General features: G+C 38.9%; 1 protein-coding gene across 1 annotated transcript in view; it reads right to left on the reverse strand.

Annotated features, from left to right (window-relative positions):
- Positions 1–12,423, reverse strand: part of EIF2AK3 (eukaryotic translation initiation factor 2 alpha kinase 3) — a 75,945-nt gene that overhangs the window by 19,340 nt on the left and 44,182 nt on the right. Inside the window, exons 11-13 of the mRNA XM_019757039.3 lie at positions 9,838–9,960; positions 7,289–7,438; positions 715–1,495 (exon numbers count right to left, since the gene is read on the reverse strand). Of these exons, the coding sequence (XP_019612598.3) occupies positions 715–1,495; positions 7,289–7,438; positions 9,838–9,960 (1,054 nt within the window). The remainder of the gene's footprint in view (positions 1–714; positions 1,496–7,288; positions 7,439–9,837; positions 9,961–12,423) is intronic.

A 12,423-nucleotide genomic window follows, 5' to 3' on the forward strand; every position in this document is an offset into this window, starting at 1 on the left:
GCTACTTCCATCAGAAAAATATTGACATATTCACTACACATCAACGTTTGCTATGATGATCTCTATGAACATATGGAATATGGCAGAAATCAGTTAAATAAAAGTTCTATGTCCTTATTTCAGAAACATACTGAGGAAATACTGCATGTTTTAGTAAGAATCTTATGTAACTTAGCATAATGCTTTGCTACAATATCCAATACTGTATATATTGAAAATAGATTCAAGGGTTCTAGAGCTGTAATCCCCTGGCTAACCATGGGCCATCTTTCATCACCCAACTTCTCACCTCCTGCCCCAAAGCCTAAACAGTCCGGGAACAGGGGTAAAAAGCGGGGCAATTTCATAATGCTACCTCAGGGCCCCATGGGAACCTGTGTCAGGGTTACTCAAAGCCGTGAGAAAAAGTCTATTTGCTCATGGTAGATTTCACACATATATATTTTTTTCCTTCAGGAGATTGGGAATACTTTTTACTATAGCATGGACATAAAAACACATTATAGAGGAGAATTCACGATTTGCCTGAGGTTTTTAAAACATGAGATTTCTTATTTTTGCAGCAGGCCCCTTCAGGCCACTTTCCCAGACCTCTGCTCCCAACACCTTCACTCTCCTCCACTCTTACGGGTACTTCAGTTAAAATCCACAAATACTGCACATACTGCACAGAACGTCGGCTGAAACCCTGGGTGATGGCTCATAAGTACAGACCTTGAGGTCCCTGTGCATGAGCCCTTTGCTGTGCAGAAACTCCACCGCCTCTGCGATCTGCAGGAAGATATGCAGACACATGCTCCTCTCTCTCTCCTCTATGGTGCATCGGCTGTTCATCCAGTCTTTGAGGTTTTCCTTCCTACACAGCTGCATCTGAATGTAAAGATACACCTTTGGTGAGCTGGGCTGGAGTTTTGCCGCAGTGTTTTTAGTGAGATCTAGACTCAGAGTGGTTGGTCTTGGAAGAGAAATAGACAGAGTGGGTTCCGAAGAAGATTTGCTACTGGAATGCTTAGTAGCAGGTAGTTTGTGAGCATAATGGTTGCCAACATGCAGTTGGTTAGTTTTGAGCTCTTCTTTAGTGGACGCGTTATCACAGCCTGAATCTTCAAATACTATAGAAGAGGAGGTTCTCTCCCTTGACCTTCCATAAGGAGAGGCTTCAGAAGGACAAAGTTCAAAGGTGTGCCCGTCATCACTGCCATCCACAGTGCCACCTTCCAAATCACAATCTGTAAGGCAGCTGTCCTGGAGGTTGTGTGCTGCATCCACTGACTCGCTGGAGTCTCCACCGTCCGTTCCTGAAAATTCTAGTGGAGAGAACTCGCTCTCAGATGAACTTGTGTGGCCACAGGAAATCCCTACTGAAAAAGACCTGCTTCTTTGTGGTAAAGGATCTATGATTTCAATGTGTTCCTTTGTAGAGAAAGGATCCATTCTGCGTATTTTAACTGATGGTGCATCCATTGGGCTAGGAGAGCTGAGAGGCCAGTCTGTGCTAAAAGTGGGAGAAATACAAAGGGATGAGAGTGAATATGTGTGGATTCAATTATGTGAACCACATCCTTAGTTTTGAAAGCTTCAACTACAATAAAGCCAGCTACCAAAACACAAACAACATACAGATTAAATAAAAACATGCTATATGAGACAAAGAATATCACATTCCATCCATTCTTTCTAAAAAACTTAATTTTCAACATTAATTTTCAACTTGGAAAGATTATCTAGGACAGTCATGCTAGGGCAGACAAGGTCTTCATGCAAAATGCAAAGCACAGAAGGAAAAACAAGGACAGGACCCCTCAGTGGCTGTGACTCTGAAGCCCTAGCTCACAGGGCCGGGAGACCAGGGGCCCTGTCACGTGATCCTTCCTTGGGTTGCTTATTGGCAGAGTCTGTAACAAGTGTCACTGTAACGAGGGCTGTTTTTGGTGCTTCTAGACAGGAATTTTACTCTAGCTGTTTGCAACCTGCTTCCTCTTTGTTCTCATTTAGTAGTTTTTAAAAGGGTCTTCCCTCTTATAACACAGCATATTTAATATGGGAATTACCTTCAGGTTGCATAAGTTTATGTATTTTTAACTGAAAATAGTTGAAAACTACTTGAAAAGCCACTGTAAATCCCTCAGTGAATTACAATTCATAGAGCCCTATCTACTAATAACTTTAAAAATGTATGTTCTGTATCAGTGATGTCAGCAGCATGGTGGCGTGAAAGGACCTCCAGGTGTCTCCTCTTGAAGTTACAACAAGTTGGACAGCTACGATTTAACAAAGGGTTCCCTGTTCAATACACAATGTGTCTGACAGATGTGCTCATTGAGACTTCTTAAGGTGGTGGGCAAGTCAGGCAAAGAGTGGGGACAGGACAGGGAAGGACAGAGATAGGAGCTGCAGACCCAATCTGGTGCTTGCCAAGGCCCCAGCAGAGGCGGTAGCAGTGAAGGGCTGCAGTATAACCCCACTGGGAGAACTGGAGGGGCAGAGGCAGCAATTGGGTCTGGGTAGCCGGTACACGTTGAGGCTGAGCCCATTGGGGGCAGAGAAGGATCAGGGGCAGAGAAGCAGTATAAACGGTGGCAGCATTCCACAATCCACCATCACTAGACAAAGGATTCTGCAGATGGAGGAACCCACCCAACCCATCCCCTCCTGCCCCACCTGGCAGTAAAATCCCTACTTGGCAGATTGCAAAAGGGCAAGAAAAACTTTCCAGCTTAAGTGGTCTGTACTCATTGCAGCTAAACCCACTAGAAAGAACAGAGCCACAGATGTGCGAACCCACTTCCCACCGCCCACCCCACCCCTACCCATCTGTGGACCCTGATAGAGGCAACTGAGTCAATGCAAACAGAGCCGCTTCTGACTACAGGAAGGTGGCTTCAGAAACACACAGGTCAGGAGACCATAACCTGCCACATCCCACCACAGAGGTGGTGTCCGGAGACCAAGGCAACTGGGTTGTAAAGGTGAAGCCCACCTCCTCAGTGAGTATGGGGTGTTTTCCACTACAGAGGCGACACGGCCCCACAAAGATTCCCGAAAGCACCAGCAGTGCAGGTAAGAAAAAATAAAAACTTGTGCTTCAGCAACACCTACTGGAAAACAAAGAAAAACCTCTACTTATCAACTTGCTACACAGTTAAGAGTCAAATACTTTAAAAATAATATTTCATTCCCACAAGTGCCCAAGCAGAGAAATAATCCATCAAGCACCATGAATAACGAAAGTAACAAGGGAACTCAGAAAGAAAATGAAAAATCTCCAGAAAATAAAATTAAAGACACAGAAGACTGTGATTTAAATGACAGAGAATTTAAGATTGCAGTTGTAAAAAAAATTCAGTACACTATAAGAAAACTCAGAAAAGCAATTTAAAGAGCTCAGAAATAAAAGCAAAAAACAACAACAAAAAATTACTTCACCAAAGATATTGAAACTATAAAAACAGAACCAAAAAGAAATTCTGAAGTTGAGGAACTCAATAAATGAAATGAAGAATGAACTACCAAGTTTAGGAAGTAGAGCAGATCTAATGGAGGCAAGCATTAGTAATATTGAAGATAGAAACCTAGAGATGACTCAGATGGAAGAATAGAAAGAATCGAGAGAAAGAAAGAAACGAAGGAAAGAAGAAAGAAAGAAAGAACTCTACTAGAACTATCTGACTCCATTAGAAAGAGCAATGTAAGAATAAGCATAATGGGTATACCAGCAGAAGAGAGGGAGAAGGGAACAGAGAGCCTAATTCAAAAAATAACTGACAAGTACTTTCCAACCCTATGTAAAGAACTGGATCTTCAAACCCAAGGAGCTAACAAAACACCTAATTATCTCAATCCAAAAATGTGCCCTTCTCCAGGGCACATTATATTAAAATTGTCCAAAATTAAAGACAAAGAAAGAATTCTCAAGGCAGAGAGAGAAAAGAAGACGGTAAACCCTATTAGAATTTCATCAAATTTGTCAGCAGATACCTTACAAGCTAGGAGAGAGTGGAACCAAGTATTCAAGTTATTAAAAGAGGGAAATCACCAGCCAAGAATGATATATCCAGCAAAGTTATCCTTTAGATATGAAGGAGAAATAAAAGCTTTTCCAGACATATAAAAGCTGAGAAAATTTACCACAAGAATTGCATTACAACAAATGCTGAAAGAAGCTCTTTTGCCTGAAACAAAATACCAAAGGATGCAAAACTGTGAGTAAGATGACTGACAGACGGAAGCAGAAATTACAACTCTAGTTCAGAATAGGCTATTAAATACTTAAATATAACAAAGATTAAAGGAAGTAAAAGCATTTAAAAAAATAAAAAAAACAACAGCTACTTCAATTTGGAAATGAACACACAGCATAAAAAGGGATAATTTGTGACAACAAAAACTAAAGTGGGGGGAAGGACTGAATGAAGATAAGATGCAATCAGAAGGAAGAGGACTACTGTACTGTACTAACTTTTTTTTTTTTTTTAAGATTTTATTGGGGAAGGGCAACAGGACTTTATTGGGGAACAGTGTGTACTTCCAGGCCTTTTTTCCAAGTCAAGTTGTTGTCCTTTCAGTCTTAGTTATGTTGGGCGCAGCTCAGCTCCAGGTCCAGTTGCCATTTTCTAGTTGCAGGGGGCGTAGCTCACCATCCCTTGCGGGAGTCGAGGAATCGAACTGGCAACCTTGTGGTTGAGAGGATGCGTTCCAACCAACTGAGCCATCCGGGAGCTCAGCGGAAGCTCAGCTCAAGGCGCCGTGTTCAATCTTAGTTGCAGGGAGTGCTGCCCACCATCCCTTGTGGGGCTCGAGGAATTGAACTGGCAACCTTGTGGTTGAGAGCCCGCACTTCAACCAACTGAGCCATCCAGGAAGCAGCTCAGCTCAAGGTGCCGTGTTCAATCTTTGTTGCAGGGGGCGGAGCCCACCATCCCTTGCGGGACTCAAGGAGTTGCAACGGCAACCTTGTGGTTGAGAGCCCACTGGCCCATGTGGGAATCCAACCGACAGCCTTCAGAGTTAGGAGCACGGAGCTCTAACCGCCTGAGCCACCGGGCTGGCCCTGAAACTTTTTTTTTTGCATAAACCTAATGGCAACCACAAAATAAAATTCTAGAACTGAGGCACATAACATAAGAAAGAAGAAATGGAGGACAAAATCATATAATACCACCAAACCAAAATAACAGAAACACAAGGGGAAAAAAACAATGGAGACACAGAACTATTAAAAACAAAAGATAAAATAGCTATAGGAAATCTTCATATATCAATAATCACCCTAAATGTAAATAGTTGAACCCACCAGTTAAAAGGCACAGAGTAGTGGGATGGATTAAAAAAACAAAACCTAACTATCGGCTGCCTTTAGGAGATACATCTCAGCTGCAAAGACAAACAGAGACTCAAAGTGAAGGGGTGGACTACGATATTCCATGCAAATGGCATCCAGAGAAAAGATGGTGTAGCCATACTTGTAGTAGACAAAATAGATTTCAAGATAAAAAGGGTAACAAGAGACAAAGATGAACATTTTATGATGACAAAGGGGACAATACATCAAGAAGACATAACACTTATTAATATATGTGCACCCAACCTGGGAGCACTAAAATATATAAAGCAATTACTAACAGAACAAAAGGGAGGAAAATGACAAAAAATACAATTTTAGTAGAGGACCTAAGTACTCCATTGACAGAAATGGATAGATCATCCAGATAGAAAATCAATAAGGAAATACTAGCCTTAAATGACACATTAAAACAAATGGACATAATCGATTTTTACAGAGCTTTTCATCCCAAAACATACATTCTTCTCTAGTGCACAAGAACATTCTCAAGGACAGACCATATGGTGGGGCACAAAACTAGCCTCAACACATTTAAGAAGACTGAAATCATAACAATTATATTCTCTAACCACAACCCTTTGAAACTGGAAATCAACTGCAAAAAGAAAACTGGAAAAACCAAAATATGTGGAGATTAAACAACATGCTATGACTCAGTCAAAGACGAAATAAGAGATCAAAAGATACATAGACAAATGAGAATGACAATATGATATAGCAAAATTTTGAGGATGCAGCAAAAGCAGTAATAAGAGGGAAGTTTATAGCATTATAGGACTACTTCAAGAAACAAGAAAAATTTAAAGTAAACAATCTAACATTCACCTTAAAGAACTAGGAAAAAAAAGAACAAAGCCAAAAGTCAGTAGAAGGAAGGAAATTAAAAAAAAAATTAGATGAGAATAATTAAATGAAATAGAGAACAAAAAGACAATAGAAAAATTAATGCAACAGAGAACTGGTTCTTTGAAAATATTAATATAATTGACAAACCTCTGGTTAGACTCACTAAGGAAAAAAGAGAAAGACTCAAATAAAATCAGAAATGAAAGAGAAGTTACAATGGACACCACAGAAATGCAAAGAACAATATAAGAATAATATGAAAGGCTATATACCACCAAATTCAGTAACTTAGAAGAAATGGATAAGTTCTTAGAAATATATAACCTTCCTAGACTGAATCATGACAAACTAAAATAGAAAAATCTAAATAGAGCAATCAAAAGTAAGGAAATTGAAAATCATCAAAAGCCTCCCAAAAAGTAAAATTCCAAGACCTGATGGCTTCACTAGTGAATTCTACCAAACATTCAAAGATGATTTAATACCTGTCCTTCTCAAACTCTTCCAAACAATTGAAGAATAGGCAGTATTTCCTATCTCATTTCATGAGGTCAAAATTACCCTGGTACCAAAACCAGGCAAGGACAACATAAAAAAAGAAAATTACACACCAAATATCTCTTAGGAGCACAGATGCAAAAATCCTAAACAAAGTACTAGCAAATCAAATACAACACCCAGAGGGGAAGGGGTGGGGGAAAGATGAAGAGTTAGGTAAAAAGGGTCAGATATACGGTGACAGAGGGAGACTAGACTTTGAGTGGTGAGTACACAGGGCAATATACAGATGCTGTATTATAGAACTGCACACTTCAAACTTATGTGATTAACCAACGTCACCCAAATAAATTTAATTTAAAAAATTCATATTCTAGACAAAAAAGAAGAAAAATTCGTGTTTAAATACTAAATGAACTTTCACTTAACAAGTGACTAGAGAACGTTCCAAAGTATGATAAGAGTAATTTGCTGTTATTTTTCTTAAAAAAAAAAAAAAAAATCACCTCTGAAGTTTTACAAATGATATTTTGTTCACATAAGCAAAAAACTAACCTGAAAGACAAGTCTAGTTTTTATGTCTATGTCTAACAATGTTACCTTTCATCTTTCAGCCAAATTTCATCCATTTTTTCTTGCCATTTTTCTGGTGGTGCTTCCAACCAAGCATTGAAATATCTAACAATTCCTGGGTGTTCAAGCTTGGCTAAGGCTTTAACTTCTCGCATTACCTTTTCCCGAGCCAATTCCCTGAAACAGAGGAAAACAGGAGACACTGAAGGGTGCTCTGATCTGCAGAAGTAATCATATCCAATAATGAGAAATAAAATTCTCCCTTGAATGTAAAATTAGAAACAGATGAATTAACCTAGTGGATGATTCTAAAAAACCACATAGTAAGTCCTGCAGTTAAAAAAATACATGTCATTTTAGGTTTTTTGGGTTTTTTTTCTTCTAAAAGTAAGCGCTACAAGCACATCTATTGCTTCATTCAAACCTTGGCTGACTGAAAAGGAATGACTACAGATCCTTAAAGATTACTGCTTAATGTTTGTTAATGAATAGAAGGATGAAGGGGCATAAGTGAAGTATTCAGAAGAAAGAGCTCAGCATCACAGCTCTGGAGGATGGAGAATGACCCCCCAACAAGGGACATATTATAATCCGAAAAGCTTGTCCTAGCACAAGTTTGTTTGTTTGTTTGTTTAAAGCAAGCCTCAACTTGCTTTAAACATTTAATCAATATGAAATATCATTTATAGGCAACGAAGTTTAACTAGAAAAGCATCTGGATTTGATCTTTTGCCTTGACAGCTTTACGGATGAATTTAATCACATTTCTAGGGACCCCACTATCATCTGAAACAATATAATAAGTACAAGTTATACCCTCCTCCCTCCCCAGAAGGTGGTCAGCTCCTCCCACGTTTCCCGCTGTGCCTTGTTGTTTGTCCCCACTCTCTGAGAATCCTGGTATGCTTCTGAATTCACTGCCTTCTAGGTCCTCACATTCTTACCAACTCCTACCGGCTCCTCCTTTTCAATTCCTCATACTCATTCCTTTCTCATCCGGGACTGCTGCTGCATTAATATTCTGTATCCTCTGTATCCTAAATTTTTGCCAAAAGAAACCTCCTAACAAACATTCTTGTCTATGTCCCTTTCCTCATACCAGCCATCGACACACCACGTCCAGAGTCACCTCCACTTCGATCATGTCATTCTTGCTTGACATTTCAGGTGCTGTACCCAATCTTTTCCATCTTCTCTCCCCTCTCCCACACTCCCCCATTCTTACCCTTTGCTGCACCCATGCCAGAACACTCACTATTCTCTTTACCACCTTCGCGTGTTTGCCCAGGCCCTTCCATGTACTTGGCCATCCTTTCCCTACACCTCTGTCTACTGAGATACAAGCTACTCTCGAACATTCAGCACAGACGTCACTGCCTCCATAAAGCTCGCCTTCCTTTACTCCCATTGGGCTACATCTACGCTTTCTTCATGAGAAGCTGTTTATTTAGCAAACCCACGGGTCACAATCTTCCTTGCACTGCAATTATTTGAATATATATATATATATATATATATATATATATATATATATATATAATACGAAAGCATCAAATAGTTATAAGTTCTTGAGCACAGAAGCCTTTCTTAATTGTACACCCTAGAAGGTGCCTTGCACTTATGAAAAATTATAGACCAAAGAAAATAATTAGTCCTGTAGTACTCAAACCATGCCGTTTCTGTGTCCCCATCTATTGGACAGAGCATTTAACTACCAGTTAGAAGTACAGCCCCGCTGGTGCACGTTTAATCAAGAATCCACAGGCTCCTTCTATAATCTGTGGGAAGCAATGTATTATTGGAAGCTCCTTTTAAGCATCACAGTATTCTGGGCCACAAATCCTACTTCTAAGACTCTACCCTAAGTAAGCAGATGTGATCAAAAATTTATATAAAATGTGGACACTGCAAAGTTATTTTTAATTGCAACAAATTGGAAACCTAAATGTTTAACAATAAGAAACGGTCAACCATAATATGGCACATGTATTAATTGGACTATTATCCAGCCATAAAAGAACTTTTAATGTATTTTAACATTTTAATAAAATACTCTTAATAACATGGAAAATGCTGAGGATACAATGAAGGAAGCAAGAGATAAAACTGTACTATATTGATAACTAGGCTACCAATTAGGTAAATTTATGACCAGAAAACAAATCAAAAGGAAATATTCTAAAATGTTAACAGTGGTTATTACTGGGAAGAGTAGAGAAGATACAGATAATTTTTGTTTTAATACTCTTGCTTATTTTCCACAATAAATATACATTCTTTTACAAATGGTGCCATGTATTAAAGTCTATAGTTATTAAAATTCACTATGGGAAAGTCCTGAGTTGTTAAGAATAAAAAACAAAGGCAGATTTATTTTTAAGTAGATACAAAGCAATCAAAGTAGATCACATCTTTTAGACATCTGGTTACGTGGTAGCACTTACAACAGAAGATTCAGAAAGTCAGAAACTATGCTTGCTGTAGTCTCTATGGAGTATGGTAAGAAAGGACATATTGCCTATGGGGTTAGATAATATAGTGCTAACTCCACATTTACCAGCAGTACCATCCATTACCTGTTGGGGAGACGGATTCTCTTGATAGCATAATTGCAGTCATCTACTTTGTTTCTAGCTTCAAAGACAACTCCAAACCCACCACGACCCATGCACTGAATTGGTTCAAAATCTGTTAGATATCTGAAAAAATATATATATTTTTAAAAGTTTGCAAATAGTTTAAAATTTTGTAGTATGGTAATAATCAGTTCAATCTTATTTTGTGATATATAAAAGTGTATAAATTCAGTAAGCCTCACAGAACTTAGTTTAATAAAGAGTGTACATTCTACTAATAGCATTCTTTTATTAGCAGTTCTTCTGTTTGTATAAATTAAGCAAACACATTCTAATTTTTTCCTAGGAAATTTATAAAATGTATAAAAACTTCTGCTTCTCTAAGAATCACTTGTTAATCACCTGCTCTTAAACCAACTGTACTACTCTTCTGTCCCATCCAATACTGTCCAACACCTACCCAAATATTCTGTCCTTAATGTCAGTGACTGTAAGTTTTATGGAACACATTTAATCAATCCTGTTACACTTCAGGACTTTTTCAGCCAGAAATTGCTCTAGGAACCAAAGCTACCTGAAATTGGCTGGGTTGCCTCACAAATCAGTATGCTCATCACAAAGAAGCTAACTCGCTGTCTGTCACGGATGGACCTCCACACTGTAGCCTACTCTCCACTTAACACCTGACCTCACTGATCTGCACTGTCTATTCCAGCCAACTCCCACCAGGCTCTCCCACAATTTCGCAGCTTTTGCTTCTGCTATGTATTTGCTCTCCCGGGATGGCCTACTTTTTTGCACTTGATGAAATTCTATTCTTCCTTCATTCTGCTCATCTCGCCACCTGTGTTAGGCCTTCCTAGACCACAGACATTAATGTTCTCATAATACTGTGCACATAGTACTTTGAACTATTTAAACTTAATCTCAATATTTTGCAGTTTTTGTATGCAGCTCACTCTCTCCAATGCCACCGAATTGTGGGGTCCTTGAATGCAGGGACACATTCCTATTTTTCTTTGTATTTTCAGAGTCTGGGTTTACCTGGCAAACAGAAGACCTAACAAATATCTCTTGAACAATGCATGAATAAATGAATGAATGAATGAATGAATTCATGCTGTGGAAGTTGTTTTTCCAGCCATATCAGGGAAGAGTTGAATTAGATTATCTTTAATGTCCCTTATTAGGCCAAGTTTATTACTTTATGATTTGCACACTCCTATTAATTTAGTAGTTGGCTCAGCTGGCTAGAGCACGGAGTTAAGGAGGACAGGCAACAGATCCTAGCCCTCCATGGACCAATTACCTTCACAGAGAATGAAGAGTAATCACCTGTATCCCTAAAAATAGCTAGTCAAAGTACTTCAGTACAAATCCATCTCCCTAACTGCAAAAGCCCATCAAGTTCCTGTCCTACTCCTGGATGGCCAAGTGAGTTATCTTCCTATAGTAAAAAAAAAAATCCATATGAAAATGGATATATCTTCTGAAAAGAGAAACATCTTAAATATGATTACAGACTCTAGAAATGTAAAGTATCTCCTTGCCTAAGGTCCCAACTGGTAAACGACAAAAGTTGGGACTGGGACTCATGACTGAACCCAGAACTCATGCTCTTAATAATGTGCAGAATCTAGCAGACACCTAACAACAAACATGAGGTATTATTACAGAGCTTCTGTACTTTACAAACAATCAGCTGTACTCTTCATAATGAATAAAATGAAATTAAGTCATTAATTTTAGAACACGTTATTCTAATTCTTTTCACAACATCCTTACAAATATATATTTATTCAGCATAGCTCAATCCTCCTGTCTCTATGTACCTAACTCTTACTCATGCATGGCTTAAGGTTCGATTAAGATATGACCTCACTTATGATGCATTCTTGAATCATCACAGGCAGAGTTACTCACTTAGTGCATGGCTTTTTTCTTATGTTTTTGTTGTACCCAGTATTAGCTTCCCCCATAGACTTTAAGCTCCTCCAGGACAGGCCCAGTCTTTTGTTTTCTCCCACAACCTGAATCACTGTCCTACACACAGTTGCTCAGAGGAAATATTGAATGAACAATGAATGCCTTCCGTAGTGGAGTACCCGCCGGGAGTTGTCGGGTCCCTTGCTCGCCCTCTTGCTCACGGCCTGCTGCTATTGCCAGCCACGGATCCATTTGTCAGCATCTTTATTAGCAAGGCTCTTAAAGCCCTTACCATTTGTGAGTTACCCAGTAAATTCTGCTTTGAAAAACTAGTAGTTAAAACTTGATTATAGCAAATTCTCAATTTTTGATACTACAGTATGAATGCAGCTTAGATAAATGAAGTCCACAGATAACCAAAACGTCACACATTTTAGCAATAATTTTCTGTCTCTTCTGTCATAAAACCATTCACCTAGACATTAAGCAGTAACATGCCATATCTTTTCCTTGTTCCTATATCACTGAAGTGCTAAGTATGATAACAAAACAAAGGGGAAAAGTACCAATAATCCATGTAATATGAAAAATGAACCACAGCACCATTTCCTGTACCACAAAGCATCAAAATCTGTGCACGTGACAGATTGCTAACAGAGT

This window comes from Rhinolophus sinicus, chromosome 2 (assembly GCF_057876585.1).
Source record: "Rhinolophus sinicus isolate RSI-liver-muscle chromosome 2, RSI-T2T, whole genome shotgun sequence".
Classification (NCBI taxonomy): domain Eukaryota; kingdom Metazoa; phylum Chordata; class Mammalia; order Chiroptera; family Rhinolophidae; genus Rhinolophus; species Rhinolophus sinicus.